This window comes from Anopheles maculipalpis, chromosome 3RL, assembly GCF_943734695.1.
Source record: "Anopheles maculipalpis chromosome 3RL, idAnoMacuDA_375_x, whole genome shotgun sequence".
NCBI classification, from domain to species: Eukaryota; Metazoa; Arthropoda; class Insecta; order Diptera; family Culicidae; genus Anopheles; species Anopheles maculipalpis.
The window spans coordinates 32,341,543-32,362,600 of record NC_064872.1 but is presented as its reverse complement, the minus strand read 5'-3'; the positions used below and the strand labels follow the sequence as shown (position 1 = coordinate 32,362,600).

At 42.4% G+C, this 21,058-nt stretch overlaps 2 protein-coding genes across 2 annotated transcripts in view; one reads left to right on the top strand and one right to left on the bottom strand.

The window, feature by feature from the left end:
* The window catches only part of LOC126564205 (sodium/hydrogen exchanger 7), a 714,899-nt gene that overhangs the window by 447,020 nt on the left and 246,821 nt on the right, over positions 1-21,058 (bottom strand). The gene's annotated exons all lie outside the window — the stretch shown is intronic.
* On the top strand, positions 8,107-9,290 carry LOC126564938 (uncharacterized). The gene is made up of 2 exons (XM_050222065.1): positions 8,107-8,912; positions 8,977-9,290. The coding sequence occupies exons 1-2, from the start codon at positions 8,109-8,111 to the stop codon at positions 9,232-9,234; spliced, it is 1,062 nt and encodes a 353-aa protein (XP_050078022.1). The 5' UTR covers positions 8,107-8,108; the 3' UTR covers positions 9,235-9,290.

The window sequence follows — 21,058 nt, the reverse complement described above, 5'->3', positions numbered from 1 at the left end:
ACAGAATACAAACAATGTACAGATTACCAGGTAGATGGGTAAGGATGGTGAAGCGCATAGGAAGCCAAATCGAGCCAGAAAGGCAAACCCTGGAAAAGAGTTCACGGAAGGGAAATGGAGTTTGAACATCGATGTTGTTGTGCTGCTGCATGCCAAAGAGTTTTTAATCAGCCTAGCTATGTAAGGAATTGTTTTAAGGCACGAAAACACAACGACTACACAAACACGCGCCGTTTACAAAGCATATGCACCATTTGCCAAAGCCTTAAGACATGGAGCCGTGGCAAACTAAATAGAAATACCAAATGAAAATCCTCTTTTTTTAATCCAACAAGTTTATGAGAGTTCCAATTTCCTCTGCAGCGTTTGCGCTCTACTGCGTTCTGGTCTGCAAGCCGGAATTATTACTATCCTTAAATTCTGTCTATACCACAAGTACATCTAGATATAATGGTTAATGTTTAGCGAACATGTATCCACTGTATTGGAAGTGTAATGTTTTCCAACTGCTGCTATAAATCTATTATACTTTAATGCTATCAGCACTACTCGATGTATTTTATCTATGGTCTATCTCTTGAAAAGTGTCTATCAGATGTATTTTTTTATTATGTTGTAAGTAAGTTATCCACAGAAATATAAAGTAGAACTATTGAAAAACCGGATTTTTGGAAGAATTTTTGTATTATCTTTTTTGTGATTTTACAAAACGAAAGAAAATTTATTTTATTCAAGTAAAAATCTGCATTGCAAATTTATTTAAACTCAGACCCCGGTGATATACGAACTTCCACCTTGCTCTACACCCCGTCCATAGTGGCCGTTAACAACCGTACCAGCTTCCCAGGGAATCCGTACTTTCCTCATTGTGTTCCATAGTTCGACCAGATATCATGGGCCGCCTTAAGTCAATAAACAGGTGGTGCGTAGAGAACTGATGCTCTATGAATCTCTGGAGGATCTACCGTAAAGTAAAGAATTGGCCGGTAGTAGATTTGACTTTTATTTAATCTAGCTTGGTAGCTTCCAACGAAATTTGCTTGCTGCAAATTTGGGGCGAAAGTCTGCAGAATAGTTCAGGACTCTGATGTTCTGGAAGTTGATAAGTATGACACCCAATTTTCACCAGTCCAGCAGTTCTGCCTGGTTCCAAATGCTTATAATTGGCCGATGCATTATAGCGGAAAGCCTCTCCGGACTCATATTGAACAGTTCGACTAAAAGCCCATCGATGCTGGCTGGTTTGTTGCGTTACAGCTGTTTCGTGGCACTGATGGCTTCGTCCAGGGATAGCGGAACCTCGTCATCATCTTCCTGCGCCTGGTTTGATAGCTCGTAATGTTTAAGGATGATAAATAAAATCGGCCTAATCTGAGAGACTTAGGATCGATTCAGCTGGGTAATTTGAAATTTTTTTAAATCCATTTCCACCGTGTGGTTATGTGTCCATTGCTATAAATATGGTAGTAAACCTATACCATTAGCAAGGTTTCTAAGAGAAGCTCATTGTGATAGAAGTACTGCTAAAACCAACTCTTATTGAAAACAAAACCACACGAACGTGTATAGTTAATGTAAGGTGACTTTGAACTTCTTCACAAACATGTTGACGACTTTCTGCCTGAATCTCTGAAAAAACAGAGCAAATTTGACGTTTTCTTCAAGCGTTTAGGAATGTCCGCTGGGGTTTCAGTTCAATAACAGTTGTTCCTATAAATCATTCAACGCAGACAGTAAACAAGCCAACACATCCTAAACATGCGCGACAAAACATCTAGCTCGACAAGTGGTAGCTGTATTCAAAACACCAGAACCCCGAAAAACTCCTGGCAACACGTGGTCTATCGACCGCAAAAAAAGGGTTTCTCGTCCTTTTGCTTTTCCGGCGACACTTGTCTCAATTTATGTTGATGAAAAATGGAAACCAGCTCCCGCACCGTACCCGTACCGAACGAACCGGGTCGCGCGTTCAAGTGGTTACAGCTACCCTTTGGACTAATTAGCCGATCGGGGTGTTTAAGTAGGAGGACATGGAATTTCTTGACGTTGGTGTACGGGTATTCCGGTGTCGTTGGCTCTTCAACTAACAACGTGGTTCTGTTTTTGCCTCAGTGGAACACGCTCGAAAATCTCAAGAGGGCTGACCGGTGAGGGAATAATTATATTCAAATTTACGCCATCAAACCACAGAGGCAGTGTGTTGCTGCAGACTATTGCGCCATTTCGCAGCTTCTCGCATGCATTTGCCTTCGGAGCCGCGTAAAGTTATGGCAGGCTGCATCCGACGCTTGTTGTCACGATTGACGATCGCTTGGTTGGGAAGATTCAAAGTTATCAACAGGATTTCGTCTACGAGCTTAAAAACTTTGCCCGGTGCATTTACTTGCCTCACCGGGAGGCGTGTGGAACCCGTCGTCTGTTTCCAAAACTTACGTTAACGAATTACGATCTTAAGGAGGTTGCAAGCGGGTTGCAAGTACTGTTGGTCGTTGGCAAACTGAAACAGGTTGGACATTGAATTTGCATTTGCGTCCAACAGCTTGCGGGGTCGTTGTTTTGCTTCAAGATGCTGCCGGCGCGCTTGGTAAAGCCGTGCAATAAGGCATTTGAAACTTTTCCCATCTCGATTCCTTCAGCAGGCACTGAAGTCGGGCACTGGCTTATGGTACGGTGAAGGATACTGCTTAATGCACCAGTTGGTTCGGTGTCTGTGCTTGAGAGCGGATGTTTGTTTCTTGCTGTTTTTGGGACAACTACAGCCAACGGCGGCATTTCGATGCATGGGACGGGACTTTCGACGGAAGGGGCTAAGAACTTCTACCGTGTGACAGTATGCTCTGCGCTCGTATTAAGGTAAATAATGTAATAAGGGAGGGTGTAAAATGCATTCTCCAACACATAAGTCGAGAGTATGTGACGGAAACACGCCGGGTGATGGCAGTGGGAAGGATTTTATGTGTGTTTGTGGAGTAAAGCTGGAACAAAAGCATCGTTAGGAAAGCGGGGAACTGTGTAAGACTTTTATTAAATTGTTATGCATCGACCTATATTGCTGTCCTTTTTAAAAAAATACCAATCTTCTCTTATCGTTAATTTCATACTGTAACTTGTGCTATCCCTGACTTGTTTATTCCTCAATCTGAAATCCTTGCCAACCCTATGTGGTAAGAATAACTCCCAGATGTAGTTACTGCTACCATGGGTTGATTAAGTTAAGTTTACAAACAACAAATCAGCAGCAAAGTTGGTTTTATTAAAAGAAAGGTTGCCAGATTTATTAATTTCATGAACTGGGGGAATTTAGGTGCCTTCATTTTTATAACACATAAACTTGTGGCGTTGGTTGATATAAAAATAGTATCGATATAAAATCTCTTGGGCCTTCTATCGCTGCGCTAAGTTACACGTCAGAGAAATCCTAAAAAAACAAGCCAATATTTCATGATTGTTTTAGTGTCAAAGAAGATGACATATGTTTCTGACGCATTGTAGCAGCACATTGTAGCTTAATATTGAGAAATAAAACCGAATTGATGCAAGCAGTGACGGATATAACCTTTCGAAGGCCCCAAGCCGAGTGAATAATGTCTCTGTTACATAAAATCTATGTTCGGTTAGCTTAAATAATGGGATGAATTCATGCGTTATTAAAACAACAAAAAACTTAAATATGACAAAAACATATCTTGGCTGTAAAACCTCCATAGTTTAGAGTCGATGACGTTAAATAAAATTATTCAAAAATACATCTACTTTAACGTGATGAGGATGCCCCACCAAGAAGGTGCTCGTCAGCGACCCGTTCGTTACGAGGCGTAGAGGAGCACAGCGAGTCCGTTGGATGGATCAAGTGGAGTCTAACCTGTCGGAGATCGGATCCAGCCGTGGATGGAGGACTGCAGCCCTAGATCGAGTTTCCTGGAAACTGATTGAACTGGAGCTGAACTGGAGACCTGGCCATGTCGACACGACGTTCTCAATCTTGAGCAGGCCAAAGAAGAAGAAGAAGATTTACTTTAACAAAGGTTATCTTAAGCTACCTATACTTTTAAAGGAGAGTTAAATTCATTACGGTTGCCGGGAAAAATGTTTCCCGCTGGTGCATGTACGAAATTTGCATGTATCAACAGCGAAGTTCAAGTATGTGTAAAGCTTTAAAAAATATTCAAAATATATGTTTTATTATGCCCTTACACGTACTAGAACATCTCTTTTATTGCTCAAAAACAAACTTTCGTATATTTATGTTAAGTTATGTTTATAATCCGCTTCGCATTTGTGCAGTACGATAGAGAAAATGGAACGGGCATTCGGTCCCATGAACTTCGTCACAAGAAAGCCGACTTTAGTGGTAAAAAATACATTGTGGAGAGCTTTGTACAATATATTTGAACAAAGAAACTAAAATTAAATTTTAAAACGATCATAATTGGAACATAGAAATAAATTTTCATGAAGGAAAGAAATTATTTTATGTTCGATTTTTTATCTTATCAACCCCCCTAGCCTTCCGAGTAGCCAACGCCTTCCAGACGGTTTCCTACGATGCAGCTTGCGTGGTCGCAAGTACTATCCCGCTAGTCCTCCTCCTAGAGGAGGATATTCGCTGCCATGACGACAAGGTAGCGAGGGGATACACTGGACCAGACATACGAAAGCGACGCAGAGAGGAGACCATGGAACGCTGGCAACAACAGTGGACAGCCGGAGCAGAGCAGATTGATTGAGCAAATTGATTTTTATCTATCTCAACTCTTTACAGGGCATGGGTTTCTCCGGAGCTACTTCGTCGACAAAGGCATCCTCGACGGCTCGCCAAACTGCCCGGTGTGTGAACATGACGTGGAAGATGTCGACCACGTAATGTTCCACTGTCCACGGTTTGCTCGGATCCAGCATGAGATGCAGCAGCAGAGCCACACCCGCCTGACGATGGACAATCTGGCGGCGGAAATGTGTGCCAACCGCGACACTTGGGAAGCTTTCCGGACTGCCGCTCGGACCATCTTCAGAAACCTCCAAGTGAGGTGGAATGAGGAAAGTCCACCAACGGCAAGACGGAGGCGACAACAACGACGGCGGAACACGGAACAACCAAGGTAGCAAAAGCTGCCGCCGTAACCGCACACAAAGGACTATACTACAACGGAAGCAGCAGCAGCAGCGACGAGTAACCAAAGGAGCAGCAGGAGCTTAGACCCAAACGGGAGTAACGGCTACGGACGGACGGGTCTGAGCAGCAGCAGCGGAAAGGAAGGCATGAAGCAGCAGCAGCAGCTGAGACAACAAGGACGAATGACGCAGCAACCGCGCGTCAACGGGATGAGTGCATTGCACAAACGAACCTGCATGGAGTACTACGCACATCAGCGCATCGGCAGGTTTCGGATCAGGTCGAGGAGTGGTTTAGTTGGGTCGCATCGGCTGCCGGGTCCGCTTCACGGGCCCAGCGTCACGATGAATCCCACATACCCCATCTTGAGGGTTGGTCTGTAGCCGCGACCACCTTCCGAGATGGGGACCTTTTGAAGGTTCCCTCCCCGATAACAAAAAAAAAAAAAAATCCCTAGCCTTGTACATTCTCCTGTTTCACGAGATCAAATTTTCCTGCTTTGAAACTTATCTCGTTTTGTGCCAATTTTCCTACCAGAAGCGACTGGTAATAATTAGAATTTCATACAATAATTAGAATTACATTAGAATAATGCATACTCCATTCGGGGAGGTAGCTGGTATTGTGCCTAAAATATTTTAATTAAAATTTAAACTCCCAATTAAATTTTAAATTTCAATTTCAGATCTGAAGTTAGAATCCGAAATTTAAAAATTCTAGTTCAAATTTAAATGAGAATATTTTTCTGTTCCATTTAAGTGTGTTTTTCAATTTTGAGTATTTTATTCTCATTTCTCTCTTGAAATATCTTTTAAAAAGACCCCCAAAACGTGTTATTTTTTAATAAAGGGAACTAAGGTTGATTTTCCAAAAAGCTTTCGGGAAATTCGGGCATTCCTGGTCTGATTGAGGCGCGTCTTTGGATCAATTTTTTCTTCATACATTCCACTCCGATCCCTCCAACCACAGGCGAATTATTGCGGAAATACAAAGAAAGAGGGTTTTTGTGTGCCCCCTGTGCATGTGAACTGTAACGACATCCACAAAAGCCTACGATCAATTATAAAATGTGAGGTTGAAGTTATTTAAATCGATTTCGAAGAGAATACATATTTCGTTTACATTCAAAAATTTACATAAATCTACCTGGCATTACATAAACAAAGTGTGTGACTTAGACGATGACTTCTACGACACCCACCTGTGCGTCAGTTACAGTATTTAAAGATGCCACTTCCAGAAGAGAGAGCTTTCTTAGCTACGAACTTAAAAGTTACAAAAGTCAAATATCTTTAACTACTACATAAAACCTTTCTTGAAAGTATGAAATGGTTTTGTTCTATTCTTCAAGAGAAATATGACATACAAATTTTGCTGCACATTCTATGTTGAAAACACAACTAAACTATGCTTCATTCAAACCCTCACAACCAAATGCTAAAAAATGCTTCGCTAGAATCATGTAAACAGCAAAAACAATCTTCTCCACCCCAACATAATGCAAGTAATTTATAATTCCATCCCATGCTTTAGGCTTTGAGGCCTGTAACAGCAACAGTCGCAGTGCACACACAACCATTTTTGTTGATTTCAAACAAACAAAATCGTGTCCCGCCACGTCCCTCGGCCATTGTGTAAACAATAAACACATGCAGCCGTTGATCCTTGCCGAGCGGAGGACCACCGTGCTCGCGGAAGGATGCATTCGTGAGGTCCGTGAGACTTCATAAACGCGATAATTTAATAACAAAACATTCAAATGTAAATCCTCAACAAATCCGACGAACGGCGGGTGCGTGTAGGGCGTGTGTGTAGAAGGAAGCATAAAATGATGCAGTGAGCTAACTCTCTGGACGCTGGGCCGCGGCCGGTAACACCGTGTGCAAGAGCCGGAAATGGGAAATAAGGATTAAAAATGTATCACCTTCGCGCTGGTGTGTTTGTGTGGTTGCGCACCGTGAACTGCATGCCACACATTTCACGCCATGTTTCGTAAGCAAATGGAGAATTATGTAAATCGGTACGATAAAAACAAATATAATCTCCGGTCTGGGGACGGGATTCATTTTTGTTTAGTAATTAATTTTCCCCGGCACTGTTTGCCAGCATTCTCACGATCCTTTACGGGTTTTCCGGGTTTTCCGTTCGGAGGGAAACGTTTATTGCACTTGGCGGATGAGAGTTGGTCATTTTGGATGCCGATAGGTGGGTGAAAGCATGCGAGACGTGTGGCCGCGATTGGGAAGCGCCGAGATATGGTGTAGCTAATTTTGGCGATCAATAGTCATTGCCTTATTTGGTCAGTTTCACCAAATGAGCCAATATCGGTTGCAGCTTGTTAGGAAAGGTCGGTTCTCTATTGCACAATATTGCTGAGTACACACCCCTCCTCACGAAAGGCAGAGAGCAAAGATATCGCGTCGGAGTACTTTCGGCAATTGATGAAGTATTTAAGGGTTATTAAAAAGGTACAGGCCTTTTTTATGCTTTAGGATGCTGTAAGCTTAAGTCAAAGATGCTATCAATTGCTATCATTTATTCTAATTCTAACGTGTCTAGTGTAGATCCTCATATTAAAAATTATCAAAATATATCGTCTTGATCTCTAAACGTTCATTAAATGTGTTTAAAAAGTTCTGTGACTTTTGAGTCAACCTACAGACGTTCGATCCAGTGATTTCTGCTTGTACAACACGCAGCAGAGAGATAAGATAAACCCGGACGCATACTCGCCCCACGACGCCCGGCTGGAGCATAGAATTTCGCTCTTTTTCTCTATCTCTCTTGCACGTAACATACTCTCTTGATGCTCCCCATTACACCACTACCATCAGTGTAAGCCGGGGCTGGAACAAACACTTCGGAGCTGACGCGCCGGCCTATTTAAACCGCGCACAGCGCCAATGATTGTGTCAATTCAGTCATCCAAGATTGGTCCGCAAGGGCAACGCACAATTTCGCAGTGATAGTGAGCTAGTGTCCAAACAGTTCAACCATGGCCAGCCGGAAGATAACTCCCATGTTCAACGATTACGTGTACGAAGCGATCCGTCAGATTGCAGTCGAGCAGGGCTTTACGCCGGATCTGTTTTCGGTGGATTTCGACGAAGAAACGCGGCTCGAGTGTGACGGGTACGTGAGCTTCGTGTTCAAGGCCATCATCAATGGAGACGATCGTGAGTTTACGCTGTGGTGTAAGGTGCCACCGAACGACGATAAACGTTCGTTGGAGCTGTTCAAGCGGGAATGTTTCTTCTACCGCGAAACGCTGCACGGGTTCTACGAGTTCCAGTCGGAGAAGGGTGTGTCCGAGGAGTCCGGTGAAGGGTTTTACGCGACGCCGAAATGCTATCTGGCACACTGCAATACCGACAAATCGGAACCCGAAGCATTGATCATGCTGGAGTACAATGAAGCGTTCGAAAAGTGGGACTGGGACAAGCTGGAACCGATCAACGTGGAGCATACGCGGTTGGTGATGCAGCAGCTCGGACGGTTGCATGCACTGTCGTTTGCGATGAAGGAACAGCGTCCGGAAGTGTTTGAGCAGTACAAGCAGGCCGGTGTGGTGGTCGGCGAGCAGGGCAGTGGATTGATCACGTTGATGAAGGAATCGTTCGATCGTGCTCTTACCACGATGAAAACTCGGTTCGAATCGGAACAGGACCGGATCGGTGCTGTAAAGGATGCTGTGTTCGAGAGTCTGAAGGGATGTTGCGATCCGGCCACTGCTGAACCGTACTGTGTCGTCACGCACGGTGACTGTTGGATCAATAATCTTATCTACTCGCATAATGAGGTAAGTGAGCGGTGTGCCGATTCGTTGCTATTAGGTCGATAACGATATCGTTAATCATTCACAGAACAACGTGGCAACAGGTGTCATTTTGACCGACTGGCAATCGTCCCGGTACGCATCGCCCATCCTCGATCTGTGCTACTTCTTCTTCATCTCGGCCGGTGAACAGTTCCGGCGGGATTATATGGATAGCTTGCTGCACCATTACCATGCCTCGTTGGCCGACTTTCTCATCCGGCTCGGTGGGGACGCATCGCGTCAGTTCCCGCTGACCACTTTGCTCAGGTTGATGAAGCCGTACCGTGATTTGCTCGGAAGCTAGCTGTTTGCGCATCCCGCGCTCGTGTTGCGAATCGTTAAGCCCATGTTTCGCTTGTAATGGAGAATCCACATCCGTATATGATCGGAACCGTCGGAATTACTGATCCGGTGCGATGCGCGGGACCATCGTTAGATACCAATTGTGCAATGTTGGCGTAAAAATGGCGTGCTTATGGAGGGAAGCCCAGTGAAGTATCCCTGCACGAAGCGCGGCGAGTGTACGTGAAGACATGGCCTGCAGATTGAAGGCATCAGATGGATGGATGTACGCTCGTAAATATAAAGTTAGATGAGTTACTTATCGTTTGAATGATCGTGGCGTTCTCATGATGACTCGCTAGAAAAGAGTGACTTTTTGCAAAGCTTCCGCATTGGCAGCAGCACGTATTTGTTGTCGATAGAATGAGGCCTGATATGGATGTATGACCGCCATTAATTTGGTTTCGATTTGAATATTGATGCTTATATTGATGCGAATTGTTGACCTTTTTTATGGTTTTGTGTAATTCTAATGGTTTAGTAATTTGACAAACAAACATTACAAGCGCAATTATGAAAACGATTCGTTTTTAAAAAATAGAGTGTTTTAAGGACTTTTCGAACAATTATTCTGTCACCAGAATATCGTCTCTTTTGTACGTGCTTCCGCCTTTGAATCTTCCAAAGTATCAACAGAAATTTGAATGCAGCTATACTTTATAAAATGAGTTGAATCAACTTTTTTATTTATTTCTTTTTACTCACTCACTCATGTTGGCCTGCTCTTTTAAAGAGCAAGTCGTCGTGACATGGCCCGGTCAACAATAGATCTCCAAGGAACTCGATCCCTAGCTGCAGCTTCCCATTCGTGTAGGCACCCGATCTCCGACAGGACTCCCTTCACCAGATCCAGCCAACGCCTCGTGCCGAACTGAGGGTCGTTTACGAATACCTTCTTGGCGGGGCATGAGTCCGGCATCCTTATAACATGCCCCAGCCATCGTATCCTGTCGGTCTTTGCAACCTTCAGAATGTCCGGTCCTCCGCACACACCGCCAAAGATGGTCCGAAGGATGCGACGCTCAAACACGCCAAGAGCGTTTGCATGCTCTGCTCGGATGGTCCATATCCATATAGGACCACCGGGCAAATCAGTGTGCGATGTATCTCACATTTAGTGCGGTCTCGAAGTCTTCTGGATCTCAGCAGACGGTGAAGGCCGTAGTAGGCTCGATTCCACTGCACAATGTATCTCCGGAATTCGCTGCTGACATCGTTATCCGAAGTTACGACAGTCCCAAGATAGCAGAACTCCTCTACTACCTCGAGGTGTTCGTCGTCGATTAACACGCTGCTTCCCACTCGGGCTCTATCGCGATCAGAGCCTCCGGCAAGCAGGTATTACGTCTTCGTCGCATTAATCATCAATCCAATTCTTGATGCTTCACGTTTCAGTCGGGTGTACGTTATATTTATTTCATTTATATTATATTATCACGTCTTACGTGGTTCGTTTGTTGGTAACAATATTGCGATAGGAATTTAGAACTCTCTCTACAGTCTGCGTATGAATTTGTTCTATTGTGGCTTGTCGGATGATGAAATGGTTGCAAGTTCTGTGTATAGTTGGCAGGTGACTCGGTTATCTCCATACCACAAAAGCTGCAGAGTAGATGACTGGATTTGCTTGCTTGAGGGGAGTTTGATACTGAGGACTAGTGTGTTGCAAATGGCATCGTGACGTGAAAGGGTAGTATGTGGTTCAGCTGGACAGAGCTGATCTTTGTTGGCAATTTCGACATGAACCAGAATTAAACAGAAAACGATTGTAGTTGTGGAAGGTATGCCGTCTAGGATGTGGAGGTATCTGGAGGAGTCGTTTTTCAGGGCGCCCAGAACACGGGCACTGTCGGTAAAAATGTCGTTCGTTCGGCCGGTAAACCGTAATCCTTTAATGGCTTTTAGCTGCCCAGATCAGCATGTCTTACGATATCCCTAAGGAGTATTAAGGTATGTTATAAGTTTTTTCATAAGGACTTGCGGCGAACGGAGAACCAAATGTCTGCTGGTAGTTAACGTTTTCAGCTAGAAAAATCTCTTCAAACACGACGGATATTACATTACTTTGCTTTGATTTATATAACAAGTTGTCCACTTTTTTCAAACCCCTGAGTATTACCCAATCTAAAAATTTGGGCGAATCGTCAATAGATGTTCTGTTTCAATATTGTTTTAGCGGACCCGCCGAAGAAGTTATTGTATTCAGTGTTGCTATGGTCAGGACTGTTTTTGAATCAGTAAAACCAGCGGGAATGTTTTGTTTAGAAACTTTAAAATAAGTAAACATTAATGCAACAACGTTCTTTAATGTAGTTTTGTTCATTACTTTTTATCGCCTTTGTGTGAAATGTTTGAATCAATAAAAAATCTTCAACGGCAATCATTAAGTGCACTTTAAATTTTTCACGAATTTCTCCTTCAACTTCCTTTAACTGAACTTTACCAGTGCGACCACAGATCGATATCCTTAAAGACACACCATATTTACCCGTTGGCAGCCCATTAAACGTTGTTCAGGAGTACGAATGGTTTAAAATCCTTTTAAATAAAGATGAGATGCGCTAACGATACTCGATACGCGTGTTTTTTTCTTGGAAGGAAGTGTATGTGCTTGGTGTCAGATGAACTTCACGATCGATTAAGCAACAAATCGGAGCCATATGGTAAGTGATTATGCAATTTCTAAGCACATTTTAGTAAGAACTTATCCAACACGACCAGCATGGGTAGATATTTCTTGTAGCTGATTCTAGTGTTTGTCCAAAAAAAAAGCTGTTTCGAGATGTTTTAAAACACTAAATTAACTACTTAACAGACAAACACAACCTCCATAAAGCACATCCTGCAGCGTCGATAGTGCACAGCTGTGATTTGCTGCGCTGCATGAAGAATGAGCTCCCGGTGGCTTTATTGTGTTTTATGCATTTTTCCACCCAACACGCTTCACTTTTTCCGCTTTCATTCAGACAATGTTTTACAATTTCTTTCTTCGTCTACCGTTGTCCCAGTGCCATGTGGCGTGTCATGTCTTTTTGTAAGAGTGTTTTCTTGTTGCTTTCAGGTTGCTCCACGTCGGGCGAGTCGAAAGGATGCAACAGCACAAATAATGCAGATTAAGTCAGGACCTGCCATGCTTGTTTGCGTACACTTTAGTTCCCGGCCCGGCTTCATAGTTTCCATAATCGTCGATTAAGTGTCGTGCTTTGGCTTGGTTTTTTTTTTGTTAGATGTTGTTGTTCTGTCTGCTTCTACCCACTGTACGCCTTAGAGGAGGTCGAGCATACAAAAACAAGGTTATCCTTACTCACTTGAACGGATTCCGGGAACAGATTCCCGTAATGCTATGCAGTTCAGTGCGTGAGTTATGTTGTGTGTGTGTGAGTTTTTTCTCTCTTTCCTTACTGAGTTTGTATTATTCTTCAATCCTTCCTTTATCCTGAGTTCCTTGGAGTTCCCTTCCGTGCCTTCACGTTTTTGTGAGCACGTGCTCAGATGTCCGTTTACGATCGGAGCTGTCGTTTCAGCACTTCCTGTGCTACGCTGTCATGTGTTTTATACTGCTTTAGAACGGGCTCTATTTTTCTAGTCAGCTTTTTTGATCTTCTTTGTCCAGACGCTGTTGGGTTGTTTGGTGCTTCATAACAAAAAAAAAAAAACAGAAATGAATGGAAAACTTACGGCACATGCTAGCTTGATGTGCGCTACAAACCGCTTTACAACGTTCCGAGCTGTCACTACGTTGACAGGAAACGGCGTCGTCGGCTTGATCGCCGACGAAGCGTACATTTCTTTGTCCATAATCACAAACACAAACACTGGCACTATCATCGGGATCGACCGTTTATAAGAGCAAAGTGTACAGTTTCCTTAAGGAAGCTATCCCTCCCAAACGGCGGTAAAATCAAAACAAACTCACTCGACTGGATTCGGAAGGATCTTTTTTTTTCGGAGCAGAAAGAGGGGCTCCCATCAGCAAACGATCGATTCCTGCCAAGTGTTATGGAAAAGGCACGGGCGGGTTAGATTATTATGCAGTAGCCAACATTCCATCCGGAAGCCACAAAACCCGAAACATAACCCTATTTTCTGGCAATGTGTTGAATGTGCTTTAACGTGGATATTGAATGGAAAAGGGTTTGCCGTCCACTGTGACTTGATAACTCGATCTGTTTCCCATCATTGGAAGGAAGATTTTAAAGGACTTTCAGCTTTTGGTGCTCAGCCACAGGGAGTAGAGGCTTGTGGGTAGTCCCATTGATGAGGGTTTGCTTGATGTGATTGTATGAATTTTGTATCTTCTCATGCGCATGCATCCATCTGAAGAATCTGGTCAATCGACTTTTGATGTTATGAATATTTAGTTAACAGGACTGCGGTCTCGTCAGCCCATAAGAATTAAAAAAAAAAGGTACAAGTCTAATTAACATATTGATAAACTTTCGGCTGACCAAACCAATAGGTTATTTCACACTAATTAACAGGAAACATACAAATCAAATCATTCTAACTGACAGTTTTGTTAAGTAAAAAAGGATGTGCTTTTTTGGATATGGAAAAGCAACTTTAATAATTGATACATGTCTTCAACAGTAAATGTAGCTTCTCTTTTTCCGTTCCCAGTCTGCTTTATGATTAAAGTTTACCAACCTATCAGCTAGTTTAATGATGGAGTTCCACAAAACACACATAGACTGTCTGTACAGCATGATGATTGAACTACAGTTCATGTGGATTTAATTATGTCGGTACTGAGAAGCGCACGCTTTCTGAGAGAGCTTTGCATTCAGTTCATGTTTGATGTGTTGCGGTTTGCATACTTTTAGGCGGCGTTGAAGCATAGCTGCAAACGCTTCGAATAAAGAACTTTCAAAAGAACGGTTAACATTGGTAAACGAAATCAATCGAATGTAGAATATTTGCTATTTTTAAACTAATAACATAATTCCTTTTTCTTTCAACTACATCCCTAAGAGATGTTTTATCGAATTTAAGTGGATTCTTAGCTCATTTTTATCACACTTCTTCCTCTATCTGTGCGTACACCATCACGAACTTCCGCTTGCAACCCACTGATTCGAGGCGCGTAAATCCACATACAAAGAAACACGTCTTTCTCGCACACCGCAAAATCAAAACCTATCAAAACTGTCACACTTGCTCAGCGTGAAAGTAAAACAATTTGACAAAATTAAACACCAGACGAAGTGACACGCGTAAATCACTTCATCGTTCTGCTGTACCGTTGCGTGACACGAAAAAACCGCAGCCGAACGGTGTGCCGCTCGCACACAGGTACGCTACGTGCACCATTAACCGGTGCCATGCAATCAAGCGCCACTGATTCATCTGCCTCGCTGTGCTAAACCGTGCAGAAGTTTGATTATTTTTAGCACTGCTCGTTTCGGCAAGCATTGTTAGCTTTTGGTCTGTGTGCCGTTACCGCGTGGTGGTAGGCAAGGGCAACGAAAATTCTTTTTTCCATCCTTTTTTGCACCGTCTTCCTGTGTTGGGCAGGTGTCTGGTGTTTGTTAGCACATCCGCTCCAAGCAATATAAAAAGAAGGCAAAGCAACCGAGTACAGCAAAACTTGTGGCCGGGAAATAACATCTTTCAACTTTGATCAAGTTCCTTTCCAGCGAATCGGGAATTGTGATACAGAAATAGCAGAACGTAGCAGAGATTTGGCTTCGAACGCCCGTTTTCCTGCTAAAAGGATATCAGCGAAAAAGCAGCTTCCCATATTCATTAATAGCGAAGTGGTTTGTTTAGAGAAATGTTAAAAAGAAAAGCCGGGCGAAAGGAAAAGTTGATAAATTGCAACACGAGCTAAGTTCATCAAAATGGCGCACATTGAGGCGGAACCGAGTACGGTACGGTTGAGCTATTTTGTTGAAGTTTTGGGCGACGCTCCTTTTTGGGGTTTGCTAATGCTTGATTTCACGCGATAAGAAAGGATATAAATGGTGCTAGAGGGTACAGTGAACCGTAGATGCACGCCAAAGCCAATTAGCTGTTGCTTTGCTTTAATCAAAGTTAGGCTTTACTTTAACGTGTCCTTAGTGGCTGATTGTAGCTTTCTTTGAATGCTTCCCAAACATAAATGAAGTGCAATAAGTTGTTTATTGCTAGCCGCCGAAAATAATGGAAAGTAAATTAAATGGCACGTTTCGTAGGGTTTCTATTTGGATCAAAGGACATCGTGAAGAATTTTCATGCTAACTTGTCCGTTCAGTTATATTCAGTTAACGTAAATTTGATTAAATAAAAGGAAGTCTAACTGTCAAGAAAATATGTCCGATAAAGTCATTCGAGAGGCTATAATGACTGAGTTGACCCTTAACAGAGCTAACACCGGACGGGAAGCTACCTCCATAAACTTAGCCAAACCAGCAAAGGTTAACCAACGCCGTCTAGACTCCAGACCGCCGCAAGCACCAACCCTTCAACCAAACATGCACACGACGAGCAAACTGCGATCTTAATTTCCCGCCCGAATGAACTTATCATTTATTACCGACGGTCCAGGGATCGCGGCCAACTGCCTACCAAAGCACCGCAATTAATCCGTTAAAGCGGGGAGAATTCGTTCGCGTTGGTGAGCCGTTGCTTGATCGATGAGACCATTATTCGGGGTGACATAGACGAACTGCGTATCCGTGGTGCCGGCAAACCACCACATTGATATGGTTAGACGCATCAGGCACACGCAGAGCGTAGCGTGGGAAGACTAGAAAGGTTAGAAAGAAATCGTTCTATAAATCAAAGATTTCGTGGCATATGATGTTGGTGTTTTTTTGGGGAAAAGTAAGCTAAAACCTTTCCAGTACGATCGATGGAGATTTATTGCTTTATTTTCATGAGTTCGGTTTGTTAATTGGGATGAATTTTATTGCTGAAAATAACTAAAACTTATTTTGTAAAGTACAGACTTACATTAACAACTTTTTGAAAAACTGATTGGGGCTTAATATTAATTTACTACAATCAATAGATGTGTTTGTTAAGTAAAATGGTTTAAATAATAAAGGGTAAAAAGTAAAAGGCAATACGGCCAGGCCGTTCTTACGAAAAAAAAAATGTTTAAAAAGTGTAACTATAAGTTGAAGAAACGCAAGAATAATAAAAAAACCCCTTCTTTAAAACAAAAAAAAACTAATCGATGATTGATGATTGATGATGATTGGGAAAAACTGGAGCTATTAGAATTGATGTCAGACTAAAATGTATTCGAAGATTTTAGCAATTATTTAATCAAGTCGTGGGGGCGATTCGATGGTAAAGGCGACAGCGGCGCCAGTTCAAATCGCATTCGGACGGTTCCTTCCTAGTGAAAGCTGACTATCCAACTGCGAGGTATCAGCAAGTCTAGTAAGCCAACCGATAGCATAGCGAAACCTAAGAGTATTGTAGGTCTTTAAGTTAAGAAGAACAAGATTTTAAATGCATTCAAAAATAAACAACAATCATTTTGAAAATGATAATTTTAACCAATAAATTTAAAAAATTTTACAATACGGCGCAAGCCGTAATACTGAAAATAAATAAAAAAATTATAAAATTACTCTTTATTATCACTTATTTCAGCTATTAATCTATTTATTTTTTCCCTTTATAAAAATTTGTAAAAAAAGTCTGTAAAGAAAAAGTAAAAATGTTAACAATTTGGTCAATACGACCAGGCCGTTCTTGCACAAAAATTTTTTTTTAAAAGCTTGAAAGTTGTAGAAAGATTATCAACGTTGGAAATGCAATGTCATAATATTTATAAAAAGTTTCAACTTGTACGTAACAATCAACTACGTAACGGTTGCTGCTGACTATAATTTAGTTTTCTATTACAATGCTCCCCATACGCAGATATTCACTGCCAATCCTCTTTATTCACAATTTAAATTTATATAAGCAGATGAACTTGAACCTCAAAGACTTTCCCTGATAAAATGCTTGGAAGATATTTTCCCAATCCAATGCATGTATTTTTTCGTACGCTCCTCCACTCATATTACACAACACGTTGAGTTCGTCTTCTCAGCTAGCGTACTTTTATAATTTCGTACCAAAAAGTGTTCGACAGCGTGCACTACAGCACGTACTCCATTCTCAGAATGACGCCTTTTCTGCGTTACACGATTTGAAGGCATTTCTGGAGGCCGACACGTAACGAGAGCGCATTCTGATCGGCATCGGCGTTGGCATGTATAGTGTGAATTTATTCTTAGATTCAAAATTACAAGCATCCGTGGTGTTGTAATGCTTTCGGAAGAGCTCGTTAAGTCCCCGTGCGTCGTACGTTCTTTTCGAGCCCTCGACTGTCGACTGCAAACTTATGCGGACTGTGGAGTGTACTTTTACCGATCATATCAATGCAAATGGCCAATTCAACTATCGGCAAACTGCAATCCAGTTACACTAGCGAAGATGATGCTTCACTGTGTGCTGCTGAAGGGTTTCTTTTTGCTTGCGCTTTGTGCTAACTTCACACCGTTTACCCTTGGTGTGTAAGAAGAGGTTGAACTGGTGAATCGGATATGTGCCAACTATTGTGCAGCGCAAGATCAAATACTTCACATCGAAGTTCACTTTTCAATAAAGCCAATGCAGTGCCTCTTCGTGCTATTTTGCATGCGTTCCGTTGCAAGTGGGAAGGTGGAAAAGCTCCTAGAATCGATGAGGTTTCATAAAAAGAAAGTTTTTTATACGTGTGGAACAGATAAAGTTTCACTGTTGCTTAAAACTTGGAGCATCACATTCCGCACAGTTCCACGGAACGTCTCCACACGTGGTTGAATGCTTTGAATGGGTGTAATATGAATGTCAAGTTCGCGATTGTTCAACTCAAGTGCTTGGACTGCTTTATTCACCTAGACTAGAGCATCAAAGCGGACCCATTTCCTTACGTATGTATGTATGCGAGAACGAACAAATAGTGGTGGGAGTGATCATAATTTCTTGCCGTACCTTGGGCTTTGATTTTTCTTTTACCGAATTACTCTTTCAGCAAATTGCTGTTGGCGGTGCCTGTGTGCAGGAGTATTTCCCGCTCACCGTGATCCAATCGAGCCCATAAAACCACGAACAGCACGGAGCATAAAAAGTCGTATGCTGCCAGATAAAAATGGGAAACAAGTCAAGCTCAAGCCACCATCCTGAGGGCACCTTTCAAAAACCAACAGGCAAAAAAATCATTTCGTACCACACCGTGCAACAATTTATATGATAATTTTCCTAAACCCCACACGAGTTTTCCGACCTTTCAGTCACTCAAAATTCAAGGTTAAGGATCGGTCCTGGCAGCATCGGTTGCAGGAGTTTTGTGGGAGGGGTTTTTTTTTCGTTGACAGTGAAAAGAGGCATGAAAAATGTACATATTGTAATGTGCATTACACGAGCTATTTTTAGCATTGAAAAGCCTTCTGTGATCATTTTGACCGCTAAATTCCGACCCACCTTTTCGGGTAGGTTTTATACCTTCAAAGGTTGGATCCACTTGAAACAAATTCGATTTTGACCCAGAGGAAAAACGGTCCCTCCGGGGTTCGGGTTAAACGGGCAGTGATTGAAGGAAAAAATCTAAATCATCAAACGTCATCGTTGAAGTCAATCTTGGTTGAGGTAAATTATGAAAAATTAGTGGACAGAGAAGAGTAAGGCTGAGAGTTGTGCAGGGAGTTGTGCTCTACGCAAACAAAATGGGTCATTTAAGGAAAATTGTGAAAATTGTGCACATAGATTATTTGCTCAATAGCAAAAGGTCTCCGTGTGTTAGAGCTTAAGTATAAAATTATCGTAATTGAAAAGAAGTTTTAACACGCTCCACCCTAAACAACAATTTCTCTAGTAATTACAGCGGATACAATTTTAAAATTACTGACTTTGTGAAACATTCCTACCATTATTTGCATACATCAGAGGAAAGGCTCGCACAAAATTAAGTCCTCACAGGGGAGTCTAATGACTAGAATTACTCACAGCATGACTCTTGGAACCTGCCAGGCTCTGTAGACGCTGCACACGACCAGCAAAATTGAACGATAAGGACCCGAAGACGACAAAAACTCTTGGCAGACGACCATGAGGTCTTTTCATTCACTAGACAGTTAAAACTTTAAACACTTTTCCAAAAAATTCACTAGACAGTTAAAACTTTGGATTCGTTCCAAAACCTTGACAAACCTAATTTCCTTAACTTCCTCTAACGCCTCTAGTTTAGATCGAGGTGTTCAGGTTGATGTCGTGTATACAGACTTCAAAGATGCCTTTGATCGCATTCCACATCCCATTCTCCTGGCAATGCTATCCAAAATGGGTCTCCTTGAATCTCAAATTGTATGGCTGAAATCCTTCCTTTCGTGCGAAACTCAATACCCACTCTTCTGAATCCTTTTCTCCTACGTCTGGAGTTCCACAAGGTAGCGTGTTAAGTTCATTATTATTCGTTTTATTTATTAATGATGTGTCCGCCGTCCTCCCACATGATTGTTTTCTTTGTTACGCAGATGACTTAAAGATCTTTAAACCTATAGCGTCTACTGCTGACTGTACGTCTCTTCAAAACATTCTAAACCTCTTCATTGCCTGGTGCTCATCTAACCAACTAGTGCTATGTCCCGAAAAGTGTAACGTCATGCCGTTTAGGTGCTCTCATACTCCAGTTAGAAATGTTTATTCTTTCGGTGGAATAGTAATAAATCGAGTACAGTCTGTCAGAGATCTAGGTGTAACATTCGATAGCAGATTATCTTTCCTCGAGCATATCGAAATGATCGTGAAAAAAGCTCGCAAATCTATCGGGTTAATAAAACGAATGACTCCTTTGTAAAATCGATCGTCAGATCTACACACGAATATTGTCTTATTGTATGGTGTCCGGTTTTTAAATCATCGATCGACCGCATTGAAAGAATACAGCGATTATTTACGCGATATGCTGTAAGAATCATGAAGGGTAATACTTCTGAGCCTCTTCTGAGCTGTTAGGGCTTGATACCTTAGCAAAAAGACGCAGAGTATCTCAAAGCATGTTTGTTGCTTCCCTTATGTTGAACGCTGTTGATGTTCCCAGTCTCGTATCATCCCTGCATTTTTACCTACCAACTCGTTCTCTTCGACCCCGTCCTCCTCTTTTTGTTCCCATTCGGCGTACGGCTGTCGGACTTAATGATCCGCTTTTACGTGCGGTACGTTTATTCAATACTTACGACCACTTGTTTGACCATCATCTTCCATTGCCTTCCTTCCGATTCAGAATCCGCGATAATATTTGAATTAACTTAATATTTTTAGATAGTTGTAAACAATGTCCAATCTACGAGTTTGTATTAATAATTGTTGTTCAGGAAAATCCAGACAACATTGTGTGAATAAACTAAACTATTTCGGCGGCGGCGAGGCGTACACACGACTGCTTGTCGAGGGCTCTGACCGTGATAGAGCCCGACTTGAAAGTAGACTATCAGTTCACGGCGGTGATCTCGAGGTGGTGGAGAAGTTCTGCCTCGGACAACATCGTTAGCAGCATAATCTTGCACTTTGCATCCTTTAAAAAATTCGTCAATATCCTGAGGCACATGATGAGGATCGTGGACTAAACCCTCGCCAGGCAGATTCGGCAGCAGCACTCGAGCAGCTTTCGGCACTAGGCGTACAGGAGCATAGAGAGTTCGTTCGCAGGATCAAGTGGAGTCTATCATGTTGGAGATCGGATGCAGCCGTGGACGGACGACTGCAGTCCTAGGCCGAGTTTTCTGGATAAGAATTGGAGATCTGGTCTAAAAGTCCAGAAACCA

What these genes read in the sequence shown, in the direction of transcription:
- LOC126564938 (XM_050222065.1), top strand. Translation starts at nt 8,109, where the DNA reads ATGGCCAGCCGGAAGATAACTCCCATGTTCAACGATTACGTGTACGAA. An exon ending in TTATCTACTCGCATAATGAG is followed by an intron (nt 8,913 to 8,976) that starts GTAAGTGAGCGG and finishes AATCATTCACAG; the next exon opens with AACAACGTGGCAACAGGTGT.